This window comes from Mixophyes fleayi, chromosome 4 (genome assembly GCF_038048845.1).
Source record: "Mixophyes fleayi isolate aMixFle1 chromosome 4, aMixFle1.hap1, whole genome shotgun sequence".
Lineage (NCBI taxonomy): Eukaryota > Metazoa > Chordata > Amphibia > Anura > Limnodynastidae > Mixophyes > Mixophyes fleayi.
In genome coordinates this window covers 38,005,648-38,024,692 of record NC_134405.1, presented here as the reverse complement: position 1 = coordinate 38,024,692, position 19,045 = coordinate 38,005,648, and the positions used below count along the sequence as shown (strand labels likewise).

The 19,045-nt window shown below is 39.2% G+C and overlaps 1 protein-coding gene across 1 annotated transcript in view; it reads right to left on the bottom strand.

The window, feature by feature from the left end:
* LOC142150627 (uncharacterized) overlaps positions 1-19,045 on the bottom strand; it is a 209,826-nt gene that overhangs the window by 50,468 nt on the left and 140,313 nt on the right. Inside the window, 1 exon segment of the mRNA XM_075205823.1 lies at positions 15,504-16,547. Within this exon segment, the coding sequence (XP_075061924.1) occupies positions 15,504-16,547 (1,044 nt within the window).

Genomic DNA, 19,045 nt, shown 5'->3' with positions numbered 1-19,045 from the left:
CAGATGACGTACTGGGAACACTAACATCAGGACTGGTGACAGAACCTGGTTGCTCATTCAGATCATATGTGGACTGCTTTGAATCCATTCTGAGCGCAAACCACTGGGGAGTGCTAAAAATTATTTGGTAGATACTGCTGACAGATATGACTTTTGACAGCCAGAAATATTAATGCACAATTAGGGAGTACACCCCAAAAGCACTGAGGAGTGCTAAAAATTATTTAGTAGATACTGCTGACAGATATGACTTTTGACAGCCAGAAATATTAATGCACAATTAGGGAGGACACCCCAAAAGCACTGAGGAGTGCTAAAAATTATTTAGTAGATACTGCTGACAGATATTACTTTTGACAGCCAGAAATATTAATGCACAATTAGGGAGGACACCCCAAAAGCACTGAGGAGTGCTAAAAATTATTTAGTAGATACTGCTGACAGATATGACTTTTGACAGCCAGAAATATTTATGCACAATTAGGGAGGACACCCCAAAAGCACTGAGGAGTGCTAAAAATTATTTAGTAGATACTGCTGACAGATATGACTTTTGACATCCAGAAATATTAATGCACAATTAGGGAGGACACCCCAAAAGCACTGAGGAGTGCTAAAAATTATTTAGTAGATACTGCAGACAGATATTACTTTTGACAGCCAGAAATATTAATGCACAATTAGGGAGGACACCCCAAAAGCACTGAGGAGTGCTAAAAATTATTTAGTAGATACTGCTGACAGATATGACTTTTGACAGCCAGAAATATTAATGCACAATTAGGGAGGACACCCCAAAAGCACTGAGGAGTGCTAAAAATTATTTAGTAGATACTGCTGACAGATATGACTTTTGACAGCCAGAAATATTTATGCACAATTAGGGAGGACACCCCAAAAGCACTGAGGAGTGCTAAAAATTATTTAGTAGATACTGCTGACAGATATGACTTTTGACAGCCAGAAATATTTATGCACAATTAGGGAGGACACCCCAAAAGCACTGAGGAGTGCTAAAAATTATTTAGTAGATACTGCTGACAGATATGACTTTTGACAGCCAGAAATATTTATGCACAATTAGGGAGGACACCCCAAAAGCGTTGGGGAGTGCCAAATATGAAGAAAAAATAATAAACCTCTATCCTCCTCTCTGCACTAGCGATTTTGGTTAGAGCAATTGCAAGAACAATATTGTATTCTCTGTCCCTGCTCTAATTAGCCTATGACTACACCCTGCTCTCTCCCTCTGTCAAATGGCGATGGATTGCTGTGGAGGCGTGTGTTTATAAAGTTGAAGTATCGCGAGAACCGAGCCCCGAGATCCGACGACGTCACAATGACGTTCGGCCTCGATTTGGATTCGGAACGGGCGGGAGAGTACCGAGCTGCTCAGCTCGGTACTCGGATACCCAAAGTTCGGGTGGGTTTGGTTCTCGGAGAACCGGACCCGCCCATCTCTATATATTACACACATGACCCACAGTAGTGATAGAGAATTTGTATGGATATATTACACACATGATCCCACTATACTGATGTAGAGTATATAACTATATATTACACATATGATATAGCAGTACTGACAGATAATATATAGATATATTACACATGTGATACCACAGTACTGCTACAGGTCACGGATAGAGTTCCTTTATATCCGTCAGGGGTGGGCTGGGCCGGACACGAAAAAGGCTATTTTTGGGCGGTACAGGTACCGGCCCAATTCTATTACTTTGGTCCCTCCTCTGGGACCAGCCACCTTCCATCATTAGCCGCCGATTTGCGGACCCTCCCCCTCTCCCCGCCCTCCCCTTGTGAGTCCTATCATATGACTCGGTGTCACATGGGATGCGCACCACATGACAGGTGCCATCCCATGTGTGAAGATCAGCGCACAGACAGAACAAGGTAAGTGTTGTGTGTGCTGTCAATATAGTGTGTGTGTGTGCTGTCAATGTAATGTGTGTGCTGTCAATGTTGTGTGTGTGCTGTCAATGTTGTGTGTGTGCTGTCAATACAGTGTGTGTGCTGTCCATACAGTGTGTGTGTGCTGTCCATACAGTGTGTGTGTGCTGTCCATACAGTGTGTGTGCTGTCCATACAGTGTGTGTGAGATGTCAATACAGTGTGTGTGCTGTCCATACAGTGTGTGTGCGGTCCATACAGTGTGCGTGCTGTCCATACAGTGTGTGTGATGTCAATACAGTGTGTGTGCTGTCCATACAGTGTGTGTGCGGTCCATACAGTGTGTGTGCTGTCCATACAGTGTGTGTGTGTGCTGTCCATACAGTGTGTGTGCTGTCCATACAGTGTGTGTGAGATGTCAATACAGTGTGTGTGCTGTCAATACAGTGTGTGTGCTGTCCATACAGTGTGTGTGAGATGTCAATACAGTGTGTGTGCTGTCAATACAGTGTGTGTGCTGTCCATACAGTGTGTGTGTGCTGTCCATACAGTGTGTGTGTGCTGTCCATACAGTGTGTGTGCTGTCCATACAGTGTGTGTGAGATGTCAATACAGTGTGTGTGCTGTCCATACAGTGTGTGTGCGGTCCATACAGTGTGCGTGCTGTCCATACAGTGTGTGTGTGATGTCAATACAGTGTGTGTGCTGTCCATACAGTGTGTGTGCGGTCCATACAGTGTGTGTGCTGTCCATACAGTGTGTGTGTGTGCTGTCCATACAGTGTGTGTGCTGTCCATACAGTGTGTGTGAGATGTCAATACAGTGTGTGTGCTGTCCATACAGTGTGTGTGCGGTCCATACAGTGTGTGTGCGGTCCATACAGTGTGTGTGTGTGCTGTCCATACAGTGTGTGTGCTGTCCATACAGTGTGTGTGAGATGTCAATACAGTGTGTGTGCTGTCCATACAGTGTGTGTGCTGTCCATACAGTGTGTGCGTGCTGTCCATACAGTGTGTGTGAGATATCAATACAGTGTGTGTGCTGTCCATACAGTGTGTGTGAGATGTCCATACAGTGTGTGTGTGCTGTCCATACAGTGTGTGTGTGCTGTCCATACAGTGTGTGTGCTGTCCATACAGTGTGTGTGAGATGTCCATACAGTGTGTGTGTGCTGTCCATACAGTGTGTGTGCTGTCCATACAGTGTGTGTGAGATGTCAATACAGTGAGCGTGCTGTCCATACAGTGTGTGTGTGCTGTCCATACAGTGTGTGCGTGCTGTCCATACAGTGTGTGTGAGATATCAATACAGTGTGTGTGCTGTCCATACAGTGTGTGTGTGCTGTCCATACAGTGTGTGCGTGCTGTCCAAACAGTGTGTGTGAGATATCAATACAGTGTGCGTGCTGTCCATACAGTGTGTGTGTGCTGTCCATACAGTGTGTGTGTGCTGTCCATACAGTGTGTGTGTGCTGTCCATACAGTGTGTGTGCTGTCCATACAGTGTGTGTGAGATGTCAATACAGTGTGTGTGCTGTCCATACAGTGTGTGTGCTGTCCATACAGTGTGTGCGTGCTGTCCATACAGTGTGCGTGCTGTCCAAACAGTGTGTGTGAGATATCAATACAGTGTGTGTGCTGTCCATACAGTGTGTGTGTGCTGTCCATACAGTGTGTGTGTGCTGTCCATACAGTGTGTGTGCTGTCCATACAGTGTGTGTGAGATGTCAATACAGTGTGTGTGATGTCCATACAGTGTGTGTGATGTCCATACAGTGTGTGTGCTGTCCATACAGTGTGTGTGTGCTGTCCATACAGTGTGTGTGTGCTGTCCATACAGTGTGTGTGTGCTGTCCATACAGTGTGTGTGCTGTCCATACAGTGTGTGTGAGATGTCCATACAGTGTGTGTGTGCTGTCCATACAGTGTGTGTGTGCTGTCCATACAGTGTGTGTGCTGTCCATACAGTGTGTGTGAGATGTCCATACAGTGTGTGTGTGCTGTCCATACAGTGTGTGTGAGATGTCAATACAGTGAGCGTGCTGTCCATACAGTGTGTGTGTGCTGTCCATACAGTGTGTGTGTGCTGTCCATACAGTGTGTGTGTGCTGTCCATACAGTGTGTGTGTGCTGTCCATACAGTGTGTGTGAGATGTCAATGTAATGTGTTTGCTATCCATAAAGTGTGTGTGCTGTCCATACAGTGCGTGTGAGATGTCAATACAGTGTGTGTGTGCTGTCCATACAGTGTGTGCGTGCTGTCCATACAGTGAGTGTGTTTTGTCCATACAGTGTGTGTGAGATGTCAATACAGTGTGTGTGTGCTGTCCATACAGTGTGTGTGTGCTGTCCATACAGTGTGTGTGTGCTGTCCATACAGTGTGTGCATGCTGTCCATACAGTGTGTGTGCTGTCCATACAGTGTGTGTGAGATATCAATACAGTGTGTGTGCTGTCCATACAGTGTGCGTGCTGTCCATACAGTGTGTGTTTGCTGTCCATACAGTGTGTGTGTGCTGTCCATACAGTGTGTGTGTGCTGTCCATACAGTGTGTGTGAGATGTCAATTCAGTGTGTGTGCTGTCCATACAGTGTGTGTGAGATATCAATACAGTGTGCGTGCTGTCCATACAGTGTGTGTGTGCTGTCCATACAGTGTGTGTGAGATGTCAATTCAGTGTGTGTTCTGTCCATACAGTGTGTGTGTGCTGTCCATACAGTGTGTGTGTGAGATATCAATACAGTGTGCGTGCTGTCCATACAGTGTGTGTGCTGTCCATACAGTGTGTGTGAGATGTCAATACAGTGTGTGTGCTGTCCATACAGTGTGTGTGAGATGTCAATACAGTGTGCGTGCTGTCCATACAGTGTGCGTGCTGTCCAAACAGTGTGTGTGAGATATCAATACAGTGTGCGTGCTGTCCATACATTGTGTGTGCTGTCCATACAGTGTGTGTGCTGTCCATACAGTGTGTGTGAGATGTCAATGTAATGTGTTTGCTATCCATAAAGTGTGTGTGCTGTCCATACAGTGTGTGTGAGATGTCAATACAGTGTGTGTGTGCTGTCCATACAGTGTGTGTGCTGTCCATACAGTGTGTGCGTGCTGTCCATACAGTGAGTGTGTTTTGTCCATACAGTGTGTGTGAGATGTCAATACAGTGTGTGTGTGCTGTCCATACAGTGTGTGTGTGCTGTCCATACAGTGTGTGCGTGCTGTCCATACAGTGAGTGTGTTTTGTCCATACAGTGTGTGCGTGCTGTCCATACAGTGAGTGTGTTTTGTCCATACAGTGTGTGTGAGATGTCAATACAGTGTGTGTGTGCTGTCCATACAGTGAGTGTGTTTTGTCCATACAGTGAGTGTGTTTTGTCCATACAGTGTGTATGAGATGTCAATACAGTGTGTATGTGTGTGATGTCAATACAGTGTGTGTGTGTGTGTGTGTGTGTGTGTGTGTGTGTGTGTGTGTGTGTGTGTGGAGCATGTCATTATAATGTGTGAGGAAAAGGGGAGCATGTTAATATAATGTGTGAGGGATGGGGGGGTCTTAATTTATTGTGGGAGGTAGGCTATTTAATGGTGGAGTGCATGAGGGGGCTAGTTATTTAATGGGTTCTATTTTGTTTGTGGGGTGGTGGGGGGCAATTTAATTTATTGGTGAGCCTGTTTGGATGGAGAGAAATAGGTTTATATATGAAATGTGTTTGCTATGTAAGTTGGTTGGAGAAAATTGGATTTATTTAGCAAATGAGAATATTATTATTTTAAGGTTAGGGCTGGATGGAGGCCTAATTATAAAATGTGGCTGCTATTAATTTAACACTGTTTGGAGTTTTCTAAAATTTATGCACCTATTTTTTTTCCTAATAGGGCATCCAACATTCCAGGATCCAGACAAGCAGCAAATGAGTTAAGAAACCAGCACTCACAAGTGGTGGAAGTGATAAGAACAGGTAGGAGAGATTAGGACAGTCTGCCAACTGTCCTGTATCTGGTGAGACATTCCCGAATTTGGGTGACTGTCTCACTTAGGATAGTTGGGAAGTATTTCCTGCTTCACACTGTACTACTTGTGAAGGCAGAGCTGCATGCACCTAGCTGTAGTACACACAGTATTGCCTGTGTATTTATCTAAAATTATAATCATGTTACATCATAGGGGCTCCCTGTCGAAAGTGCCCCAGGCTCCCCAGCGCTTTAATCAAGCTATGTCGGATTGACACCAAGTGCTCTACTCTTCCTTCCAGTACCACCTCTAATATTATTTGGTTTAGGTTAGCCCTAAAACAAATTTTCCTATTAGTATATAGGGTGAAGCAAAAACATCAGGTTTTTTAAATAAGCAGGCTATGTGCATTTTGATAAATCCCAGTATAATCAGCCAGGTATGTTTAAAAAACATACCTAAAGTAGTTTAGTAAGAAGAAACATATAAAATAAAATGCAATATAAAGGGAGGTTCTTTTTGTTGCATTATTTATTTTTATTATTTAAGATTTATCATTTATTATAACAAAGTATCTCTGGGTTAAGCAACACTAAAGTAGGCTCTTTTATATTGATAAATATATATAGTGTCGAAAACCAACCTTTAAGGAAGGACCGTTACTTATAGGCCAGTGCAATGTGCTTTATCCCCGGGCTAAAGTCTGCCAGTCCTCCCCTGATATCCGTCATACAGTTATTATCACACATTCAATGGATGGTTCATGAAACTATTTGGGCATAAATTTTAAGTTATTGTTCAAAAACAGTTGATTTAGATTATGTGGTATGTCTATTACTCCTCTATCTACCTATCTATCTACCTATCTATCTACTATCTATCTACTATCTATCTACTATCTATCTACCTATCTATCTATCTATCTATCTATCTATCTATCTATCTATCTATCTATCTATCTATCTATCTATCTATCTATATATCTACCTACCTATCTATATATCTACCTACCTATCTATCTATCTATCTATCTATCTATCTATCATACTATTTGAACATATAACTATACTGCCAAATGTAGAATTTGGTAGATACATATTATGTAAAGTGTATTATCTGGGTATATAAACTACAAACACATGACACATTGCTGAAAAGGGCAATATCTGTAACAAAATATCTGCTATCATTTGGGCATGTATCAATATACTATTGTGCATAATATAATTACCTTATTGTGTAGTTTTCTACTTCTCTCTCTCTCTCCATGCTCATTATTACTGTTCCATCCTTCCAGCTCTCCAACCACCAACTAACTAACACCAGCCTGATACAGCCTATTTATAGTCATTACTCCCCATCTCTCTTCAATAGTTTCTGGGATGACCAAAAAGTATTCTCAGACTGTTTGTCACCTAAGGTCACATAGTACAAAGGAAAATTCTAATTAGACCTTGGAAGGTTTTAAAATATTTATTCTAATTAGAGTATTGCAGTCTCCAGCATCCTGTTATGTCAACAAATGGACCTTTTGTTTAGGACCCACCTATTGTCTAGGCAGACAGTGTGACCTGTTAGGGTCTAAGAAAAGGTGTACATTTTATTTACTCAGAGCAGCTTCTCATGTAAACCTAAATGAGATATAATCATTCTTAAAGTCACTTACTACAAAAAAAATGTAATCAGGTAGTTGGTAAATTCTTTCATTTTAATTAGATCACAGCAGTCTCTGATACCCTGTCATATCAACAAATGGACTTTTTGTTTAGAATTTACCTAGCAGACAGTGTGAATAGAAATACCTGTTTTATATATCAGCTGTAACTCTGATTCCAAAATGATTCACTGTTAAAAATAAGACAGGTAACATACACACTTTGTTAAAATACAAATAAGCCAGATAACACACAACCTATAATAAATACAAAGAAGCCAAATAACATATACACCTTGTAATAAATATAAATAAGCCATATACCACACACCTTACAATAAATATAAGTAAGCCATATAACAGACACACTGTAATAAATATAAATAAGACATATAACAGACATCCCTTATAATAAATACAATTAAGCCCTATAACACATATCTTGTAATAAATTTAAATAAGTCATATAACACACAACTTATATTAAATATAAATAAGTTATATAACAGACACCTTGTAATAAATATAAATAAGCCATATAACATACACATTGAAATAAATATAAATAAGCCATAAAACAAACACACTGTAAAAAATACAAACAAGCCATTAGTTATTACACACCTTGTAATAACTAAAAATAAACCATTTAACACACACCTTGTAATAAATTCAAATAAATAATATAACACACACACCTTGTAATAAATATAACTAAGCCATATAACACACACACCTTGAAATAAACACAAATAAGCCATATAACACACAGACCTAGTAAGAAATACAAATACGCCATATGACAAACACCTTGTAATAAATACAAATAAGCCACATAACACACACACACACACACACACACACACACACACACACATTATAATAAATACAAATAAGCCATATAACACACGCCTTGAAAGAAATACAAATAAGCCATATAACACACACACTGCTTTTAATAAATACAAATAAGCCATATAACACACACACACCTTGTAATAAATAGAATATGTTTTTATCGCACACAGTACTGGACAGCGCTAGTGGTTCCCATTATCAACAACTATTCTATGGCATTATCTACTACACACAAAGCATTAGCTTGATACTTATTTTAGATGTCCTATATCATCTTCCCATTTTGTCCTAAGCATTGAAAGGATTTCTGTAATCAAAACTCAGCAAAACAATATTCGAAATGTTTTTCTTTTGACTCTATTTTGGAGAAAAGTTTTCTTTGGAGATGCAGTGAACTTGGGTTTACCATTATCAAATTGAATTTCAAGAATGTGCCGAAGTTGGAGAAATGTTAAAAATACAGTTTTTGGAACACTCAATTCCAACTGTATTTCTATAAGAGATTTAAATATATTTTGGACATAAAGCTGACTCATTCTTGTCAGCCAGAGATCACTATCTCCAAATTGCAATATCTGGGGAATAATTACCATACCTGTTGTAGTAATGTCTAAGTTCATTGTCTGGTCTGGAAAAAGAAAGGTAGGGAAGATATTTGGCATGAGGACGGCCGTTAGAGTAAGCTGTACATGGGCTCAGCTCTTTGCCCAAGCTCCCACTTTTACATATTCTCACATCTATGAAGCATTGCAATCACTTGTCAGCATCCTGGACCTCATCATGTTAGAGCTGCAGAAACTGCCTTCTCTATTACCCTCAGCCAGGGCTGGTAAAGTACACTTCACCTCTTCCATTGCCCTGCACACTGTGGATCAACTGTTCCTTCAAACTCTCTGATTACCTATATAGCTAATACACAGTTATTCATATCTCTGACATCTCTCCATCATGCACCACACTCGCCACACTCACCAGCTTACATAAAACTAAATAAACCTAACATCCACAAATTATCCCTGCATGTCCTCTTTTTCACCCTGCTCCTACACATGGCTGCTGGTGACATCTCACTTAACCCTGGGCCCCTTACAATCCCCACTCTCTACAAAAATGCTTTGTTAATGAGAGTATTTAGAGAAGAACGGCCAGACTGGATCAAGCTGACAGGATGGTGAAAGTAACTGAAATAACAATGTGTGAAACAATGGCATGAAGAAGAGCATCTATGACTCCCTCCCAAACTCTTCATTCTGCCAAAGACCGCTGCCCCTCCTCCTTACTCATTACATCCTCACACTCCAGCCTCCAAAATGTCTCATGTGTGTCTATCTCCTCTGGAACTCATTACCTCCTCAACCAGACTCTCTACCTCTCTCCAAGACTTCAGACAGGCTCTAAAAGACCATTTCTTCATCAAAATGTATCAGCTCTGCTCCTTACTCACCCCATCTCCCCTGTCTCATCTTCTCCATATCACCGCCATTTATTTGCCTCTCCCCTTTAGACTGTAATATCTCACAAGCAGCCCTCTTCCTCTCTGTTCTTTTTCCCCCAATAATTTTGCCACCAGCATGCCAATGCCTTCCCTCTATTCCTCAGTAAGGAAATCTGATCCTGTTTGCTACGACCACTCTACTGGGTACAGGATCAGCTTGTGCTAATTGTATCCCTTCTATTTCCCCCTTTCCTCATGCCTCTTGTTTCAATGAGAGGTCATTCCCATCCTAGCTCCTTAGTGCTGGTTCTAATATTGGGTATTGGTGCTTTTCTGAAGGATAGGAGACAAGGGAAAACAGGAAGTTACATATACTATACTATATATCTTTCCATCTACTGATCTCCCTCTATAATTTTATTGGTTGCCAGATTGGCAGCCCGGCATGACCACCTAAATATCACCCCTGGTTCCATCTTCCAAAAAGTAGATTAATGTACAATATTCATGAATGTTGAAAAAAGAAATTAGTTCTGCAATCAAAATCAGATTCTACACATTTATCCATATCAGTTTTTATTCAACATCAAGTGTTATGGAAACATCTGCCAGTAACGTGAATGGTAATTCCAGGTATTGTTTGAACATTCAGTCTATTTACAGGACAGTCCTGTCTGATATGTCTCAGTATTATTATTATTATTTTTTTATTCATTTTTATTTATAGGGCACCACAAAATATCCATAGTGCCGTACAAGGACAAACAATGGCACAGCACAAGGTGAAACAGCACAGTACAAGCAACAGTAAGCACTATAACTCTGGGAGCTCAAAGCTCAGCTAGAAAGAGAGGGTGGGGGATAATCAGTACAGGCTGGAAACTTGAGCTCAAGAGGGTGGCCGCAGATGACAGGTTAAGAGCCACTGAGAGGAGCAGAAAGAAGCGAGAGGAGTCGGAGGGCAGAAGGACCGAGGGGAGGTGAGCTGAGTAGCTGGAGAGTGAAGTTAAAAGTGATGGAAACAGGAGGTAGGAGAGCCCTGATGAAAGGAGCATACAATCTAAAGGGAGGGGAAGACAGACAGAGACACAAGGATGAGACGGAGAGATGGGTGAAACGGAGACGGAGTCGAGGAGGGGGGGGGAGATGGGAAGAAGGGAAGAGACAGAGAGGTAGCCAACAGGTGGGAGGTTAGACACGTGACTGGAAGGCTTTTAAGAAAAGGTGGGTTTTTAATGTTCGTTTGAAAGAGGACAGATTAGGGAAAGTTCTGATGGTGCGAGGGAGCTTGTTCCAATGAGGGGAGCCGCACGAGAGAAGTCTTGGATACGTGCATGAGAAGAGATAATCAGAGGGGAAGAAAGGCGACGATCGTTGGACGATCACAGTGGGTGGGATGGAGTGTGAATAGAGATAAGGTTGGAGATATAGGGAGCAGTGGAGTTGGTGAGGGCCTTGTAAGTCAGAGTGGTAGCTTGAAAAGGATTCTGTAGGGGAAGGGAAGCTAGTGAAGGGCTTAATAGAGTGAGGAGAAAGAAGTGGAACGGTGAGAGAGGAAGATAAGCCTAGCAGCGGCGTTGAGTACAGATCTAAGAGGAGCGAGATGAGAGAGGGGGAGGCCGATAAGGAGAAGGTTGCAGTAGTCCAACGGGAGATAATCAGAGAGTGGATGAGAGATTTGGTGGCATCCTGGGAGAGGAAGAGCTGAATGCGGGCAATGTTGCGTAGCTGAAAGCGGCAGGAATTGGCAAGAGAGTGAATGTGAGGGGCAAAGGAGAGAGAGGAGTCGAGGATGACACCCAGGCAGCGAAGTTGGGGAACAGCAGAGATAGAGTAGTTGTCGACAGTGATAGAGAGGTCAGAGGAGAAGGAGGTATGAGGGGGAGGTAAGACAATGAGTGTGTACTATGTTACATAGTTGATGAGGTTGGAAAAAGACATCATTCCTTAAAGTTCAACTTATTATGGATCTCCTGTGATCCCTCACTTATATTGGAAATTGATCCAGATTAAGCAAGCGGCAATCTGTTTCAATCAGGAAAAATCCCTTCAGACCCAATATTGCAGTCTTATTTTTTCCCCATATCCACTAATTTCCTTCATTTTAATTAAGGGTCGTATCCCTGGAAACACTTTTCCGTAAAAAATTTGTCTAACCCTTTCTTAAACATATAATAGAATCTGCCATCACAACCTTCCCTGGCAATGAATTCCATATCTATCCTTACTGTAAAGATCCGCTTCCTTTGCTGATTGTGAAACGTCTTCTCCTCTAACCTTAGGGGGTGACTGCGTGTCCTGTGTATACTTCATGGGCTAAAATGTTCCCATGAAAGTTCTCTATATTGAACCTTAATGTATTTGTACATAGTAATCATATCCCCTATTAGACATCTCTTTTATAAAGTAAACATGCCTAAACCGGGCTAACCTTTTCTCATAACTTAATAACTCCATACCCTTTATCAATTTTATCGCCCTTCTCTGAACCCTTTCTAGTTTAAAATATCTTATTTATAGAGTGTTGCCCAGAACTGTACTGCATATTCAAGATGAGGTCTTACCACCGATTTAAACAGTGGCAAAATTACACTGTCTTCCCTTGCATCTATGCCCTTTTTTAGGCATGCCAATACTTTATTTGCCCTTGCAGTTGCTGCTTGACATTGAGCACTACTGCTAAGTCTTCTGTCTATGAACACTCCCAAATCCTTTTCCATTAAATTAATCCCATTTAATGACCTTTTCAGGATCCATGTAGAGAAAATACATTTTTCTCTGATTTTATTACCTTACAAAGTTTAGTATCATCTGCAAAAATGGAAACTTTACTCTCTAAACCATCACCCAGGTCATTAATAAATATATTAAAAAAGAAGTGGCCGCAGCACGGAACCTCGAGGTACTTCACTTGAAAGTTTTGACCAATTAGAAAATGTTCCCTATTCTCTAACCATTTTTCGACCCAAGTACAAATGTTGTTTCCAAGACCCAGTTCCCTTATTTTGTAAACTAACCTCTTGTGTGGCACTGTAAAATCCTACCATTTGTTCCTCTCAAGTAAATACTGAGGAAAGAAAGTGTTTAATATCTCTGCTCTTTTCCTTAATTTCATTATCAGTTCACCCATCTCACTTCTTAGAGGTCCTATATTATCTTTTAAATCCTTTTGCCATTTATATACTTAAAAAACTTTTTGGGGTTTGTCTTACTTTCTTTTGCAACTTGTTTTTCATTTTCTAATTCAGCCAATCTAATTTCCTTTTTGCATGTTTTATTACAGTCCTTGTACCTACGAAGAATTCCTCAGACCCTTCAGACTTAAACAACTTAAAAGCACACTTCTTCCTTTGCATTTCTTTCCTTATCTTTTTATTTATCCACATTGGTTTAGACTTAGATCTTTTACATTTACTTCCCATAGGAATGAACTTATACGTGTATGTGTCCAACAATTTAAAGACAGTCCACTTTGCTTCTGTATTTTTTTCTTCAAAAAAGTTGTCCAGTCTATGCACTTTATAGACTCCTTTAGCATATTAAAATTAGCCTTTCTAAAGTTGATCCCTTATACCCGTTGCTTCTGGAAACTAATTTCAAATGAGACCATATTATGATCATTGTTTCCCAAGTGCTCCCCTCACTTAGATATTGATATTGCGTCTACTTATTTGTTATTGCCAGGTCCAGTATAGTCCGTTTTCTAGACGTTTATCTACTAATTGGGACATGTACTGGTCATTTAGCGTGTTCAGAAACCTGTTGCATATAGCAGCACCGCAGTGTCAGTACTTCCGATCAATGTCTGGATAATAAAAACTTCCTAAAATTAAAACTTGACCTAGTTGTGTAGCCTTTTCAATATGCTGTAGAAGTTGAGCTTCCTCAATCATACTAATAACTGGTGGTTTATAGCAAATCCCTATAAGCAACTTCTCTGATCTTTTCCTACACTGGATATTTCCACCCACAGTGTCTCTATATTATCACCAATATTCTCGTCAATAACTTCCTGAATACTTGGTTTTATCTCTGGCTTAATATAAAAAACATACTCCTGATCCCATTTTATTTACCATATCCCTCCTGAAGAGAGTATATCCTTCCAAGTTAACTGCCCAGTCATGTGTATCATCCTACCAGGTCTTAGTAATGCCTATAATATCATACTGCTCATTCATTGCTACTAGTTATAATTCCACCATTTCACCTGTCAGGCTTCTTTCATTTACAAGCATACACTTAAGTCCATTGCCTCCCTTAGGTATTCCTTTTTGCTTTAATAAAGGCCTCTTCTTATCGGCTGTGCTTCCATTTCCCCCTCTCCACCCCCTTGACTCTTGTTAAATTCCTCCTTACTACTCTCAATGTCTATCCCATAAATTCTTGCTTGACCCTCTCTCCAGAAGCCTAGTTTAAAATCTCCTGCAAACTTCTAACCATCCTTTCCCCTAGCACAGCAGCCCCCTCCTCGTCCAGGTACAATCCATCTCTACAATAAAGATGACAACTGACCGAGAGTTCAGCCCAGTGCTCTAAGAATCCAAAACCCTCCTTCCTACACCAATCTTTAGCCACGCTTAACCTCCCTAATCTCCCGCTGCCTCCCTGGACTAGCGCATTGTACAGGTAGTAGTTCCAAAAAAACTATTTGTTAGTTATGTGTATACATTTAATGTGCTGCTACTTAAAATAAAAAAAACAATAAAAAACAGAATCTACACATTTATCCAATTAGGTTTTATTCAACATTAAGTGTTATAGACACATCTGCCAGTAACATAAATGGTAATTACAGAGAGTCTATATGCAGGAGAGTCCTATCTGATTTGTATCACATGTACTATGTCACTGTTTGTTAGTTATGTGTATTCTTCTAATGTGCAGTAATCTATTAAGGATCTTTATTAGTAGCCTGGAAAACAATGTGAGCTCCTTGGGATTTATTTAATAACCTGGTGAGAATAACAAGAATGTGTTGTAGCCAATAGCAACCAGATATCAGCTATTAGCAGCCTGGTGTCATCAAACCAACTAATGTGATCATCTGATTGGTTGCTATGAAATACAACAACCAGTGTATTACTTGCATCATGTTACTGAACAGTACAAAGTAGTCATGTCAGAGAGAGATAAGACAACAATAGAAAGGTATGAGGGAAAGAATAAGAAGGAATAACAGGGACCAATAGGAACACTTCTAGTGTGATACAGGACAGTGTGCAGTGTTCCTGTAGAAATATTCAGTACTCATAGCTCTGTCTGTCATAGAAGGGATCCCAGTACTGAGAAGAGCTGCTGGAACTATCTACTGGATAGAAAGATCTTTCTTCTCCTAGTCCCAGCACCTGGATGAACAGAACAGCAGTATATTGCAGAGCTCAGGAAGGGATGCTCCATTATCATTGTTTGTATATATAGTTCTAGTTCAATGGAGACCATCCCGGGTGAAGATAACCACAAGTCTAATAACCAGACCTCTTCAGTCTTCTTTGACATTTAAGGCTTTAGACTTTGATTTTATATAAAACATTTGTCACATGAAAAAAAATGAAAATTGCCTTTACCCTGTATGGATAATATGATGATACAGCAAGTTAACTTGGTTATAAAATGTATGTTACATTCAGTATTCTCAGGGTGACTCTTGTGTGTGAATCTTCTGGTGAGTGACAAGTGTTATCTTTTGAGTAAATCACTTGTTGCATTCAAAGCATTTAAATGGTTTTTCTCCTGTGTGAATCCTCTGATGTTCAACCTGATGTGAATCCTGAGTAAAGCACTTGTTGCATTCAGAGCATTTAAAAGGTTTTACTTCTGTGTGAATCTTCTGATGTTTTACAAGATATGACTTGTGGCTAAAACACTTGCTGCATTCAGAGCAATTAAAAGGTTTTTCTCCAGTATGAATCTTCTGATGTTCAGCAAGATGTGAAGCCTGGGTAAAGAATTTGCTGCATTCAGAGCATTTAAATGGTTTTTCTCCAGTGTGAATCCTCTGATGTTCAGCAAGATGTGAAGCCTGGGTAAAGTACTTACTGCATTCAGAGCATTTAAATGGTTTTTCTCCTGTGTGAATCCTGTGATGTTCAGCAAGATGTGAAGCCTGGGTAAAGTACTTACTGCATTCAGAGCATTTAAATGGTTTCTCTCCTGTGTGAATCCTCTGATGTTTTGCAAGAACTGACTTGTCAGAAAAACATTTGCTGCATTCAGAGCATTTAAATGGTTTTACTTCTGTGTGAATCTTCTGATGTTTTACAAGATATGACTTGTGGCTAAAACACTTACTGCATTCAGTGCATTTAAAAGGTTTTTTTCTTGTGTGAATCCTCTGATGTTCAGCAAAATGTGAAGCCTGGGTAAAGAGCTTACTGCATTCAAAGCATTTAAATGGTTTTTCTCCTGTGTGAATCCTCTGATGTTGAGCAAGATGTGAAGCCTGGGTAAAGAACTTACTGCATTCAGAGCATTTAAATGGTTTCTCTCCTGTGTGAATCCTCTGATGCTTTACAAGAACTGACTTGTAAGAAAAACATTTGCTGCATTCAGAGCATTTAAATGGTTTCTCTCCGGTATGAATCCTCTGATGTTTAACAAGATCTGACTTGTAAGTAAAACATTTGCTGCATTCAGAGCATTTAAATGGTTTCTCTCCGGTATGAATCCTCTGATGTTTTACAAGATCTGACTTGTAGGTAAAACATTTCCTGCATTCAGAGCATTTAAATGGACGTTCTCCTCTGTGAATCCATTCATGTTTTACAAGTTCTGACCTTGTTTGAAAACAATTGTCACATTCAGAACATGGAAATGACTTCTCTCCTTTGAGACGCATCATGTGTTTGATTAGTAACAAGTTACGTGTACAAGGATTCTCGTATTGAAAAATAGGAACAGTTTGTGTGAAAAACTTGTAGTTAAAGAAGAATGGTGGACGATATGACTTGTTGGTTGTTGATGCTCAGAGAAAAATGTCCTTTTCTGAGAAGTCTTCTGTTCTCAATGGGAATCTAGCTCATTAATTCGCCTGTCAAAAAAAAAGATGATTTTATTATTTATATTATTATTTAATAATTACCCCGGGTGAACCTACATTAACAGTAGTAGTATTATATTGTACAAGGAACATGAACTATATTTATATGCATTAACAGATATGACTCAGATATTGACCATTGCTTTCATCTTTGTGCACATTGTCACATTATTTGGACCCCATTTGCCAGTTAATTGTGCAGATAAGAGAACTCTATCCTCCCACCGCAGATACCAATACTTATTAAGATAATACACATAGTCTATTAAGAGATTTTAAAAATCACTAAAAATTTGCAAAGTGCCAGTGAAAATATCCTGTATAACCGCACAGTACTGATAGAGAATATATAGATTATACACACGATCCCACTATACTGATGTAGGGCATATTAATTTATATTACACACATGGTACAGCAGTACTGATAGATGATGTATATATGTGTATATAGTACTGATGGATAATACATAAATATTTATTACAAACATGATTCATAGTACTTATAGAAATGTATAGATGTATATTACACAAAGGATCCCACAGTACTGCTACAGTACTCGGGTAGAAATCCTTTATTTCCATCATACATTTATTATCACACGTTCAATGGATGGTTCATGAAACTATTTGGGCTTAAATTTTAAGTTATTGTTCAACAGGAGTTGATTTAGATTATGTGGTAAGTATATTATTCCTGTATTTACTCTATGTATCCTGTCTATCTATCTATCTATGATACTATTTGAACATATAATTATTCTGACAAATTTAGGATTAATTAGATACATAATATATAAAGTGAGCTATCTGGGTATATAAAGTACAAGTCATATAACCCCAGCCTCATTTTGCAAAACAATATTTGCTAATAGATAATACAACACTCAGCATATATAACACATAGTAGTGTACTCTCACAATTATAATTCTGTTAGATTGCAATACTAACTGTATAATGGATATAAAGGCAAGAACACATCACACATTGCTAAAAAAAAAGACAATATCTGCAACATAATATCTGCAATCATTTGTACATCTGTGAATATATTCTGATGCAAAATATAATTACCTTATTCTGCAGTTTTCTCCTTCTCTCTCTATTCCTCCTGCTTATTCTTACTGTTCCATCCTTCCAGCTCTCCAACCACCAACCACCAACTAACACCAGCCTGATACAGCCTATTTATAGTTATTACTCCCCATCTCTCTTCAATAGTTCCCGGGATGACCAAAAAGTATTCTCAGACTGTTTGTCACCTAAGGTCACATAGTACAAAGGAAAATTCTAATTTGACCTTGTCAGGTGGTAACATCTTGCATCTTAATTAGATCACAGCAGTCTCCAACATCCTGTTATGTAAACAAATGGACCTTTTGTTTAGGATCCACCTATTGTCTAGGCAGACAGTGTGACCTGTTAGGGTCTCGGAAAATATGTAAATTTTCTTTCCTCCCAGCAGCTTCTCATGTACACATCCTTCACATGTAAATTAGATATAAATATTTCTAAAGTCACTTACTAGAAAGGAAAATTCTAATCAGGTATTTGGCAAATTCTTTCATTCTAATTAGATAATAGTAGTTTCTGATTCCCTGTTATATCAACAAATTGACTTTTGGCTTAGAAGTTACCTAGGAGACAGTGTGAGCAGAAATACCTGTATTATATATCAGCTGTAACTCTGATCCAAAATGATTCACTTTTAAAAATAAGCCATATAACACACACCTTGTAATAAAAACAAATAAGCCATATAACACATGCAACCTATAATAAATACAAATAAGGCAAATAACATATACACCTTGTAATAAATATAAATATGCCATATAACATACACACCTTGTAATAAATATAAATAAGACATATAATACACATACCTTATAATAAATACAAATAAGCCATATAACACACATCTTGTAATAAATATAAATAAGTCATATAACACAGACTTGATAATATATATAAATAAGTCATATAATACACATCTTATAATAAATAAGTCCTATAAACACACAAACAACTTGCATAAATATAAAAAAGCAGTATAACACACACACACACCTTGAAATAAATACAAATAAGCCATATAACACACGCACTTTGTAATATATGTAAATAAGCCACTCAACACACACACACCCACCCTGTAATAAATGCAAATAATCCATATATCACATACATTGAAATAAATAT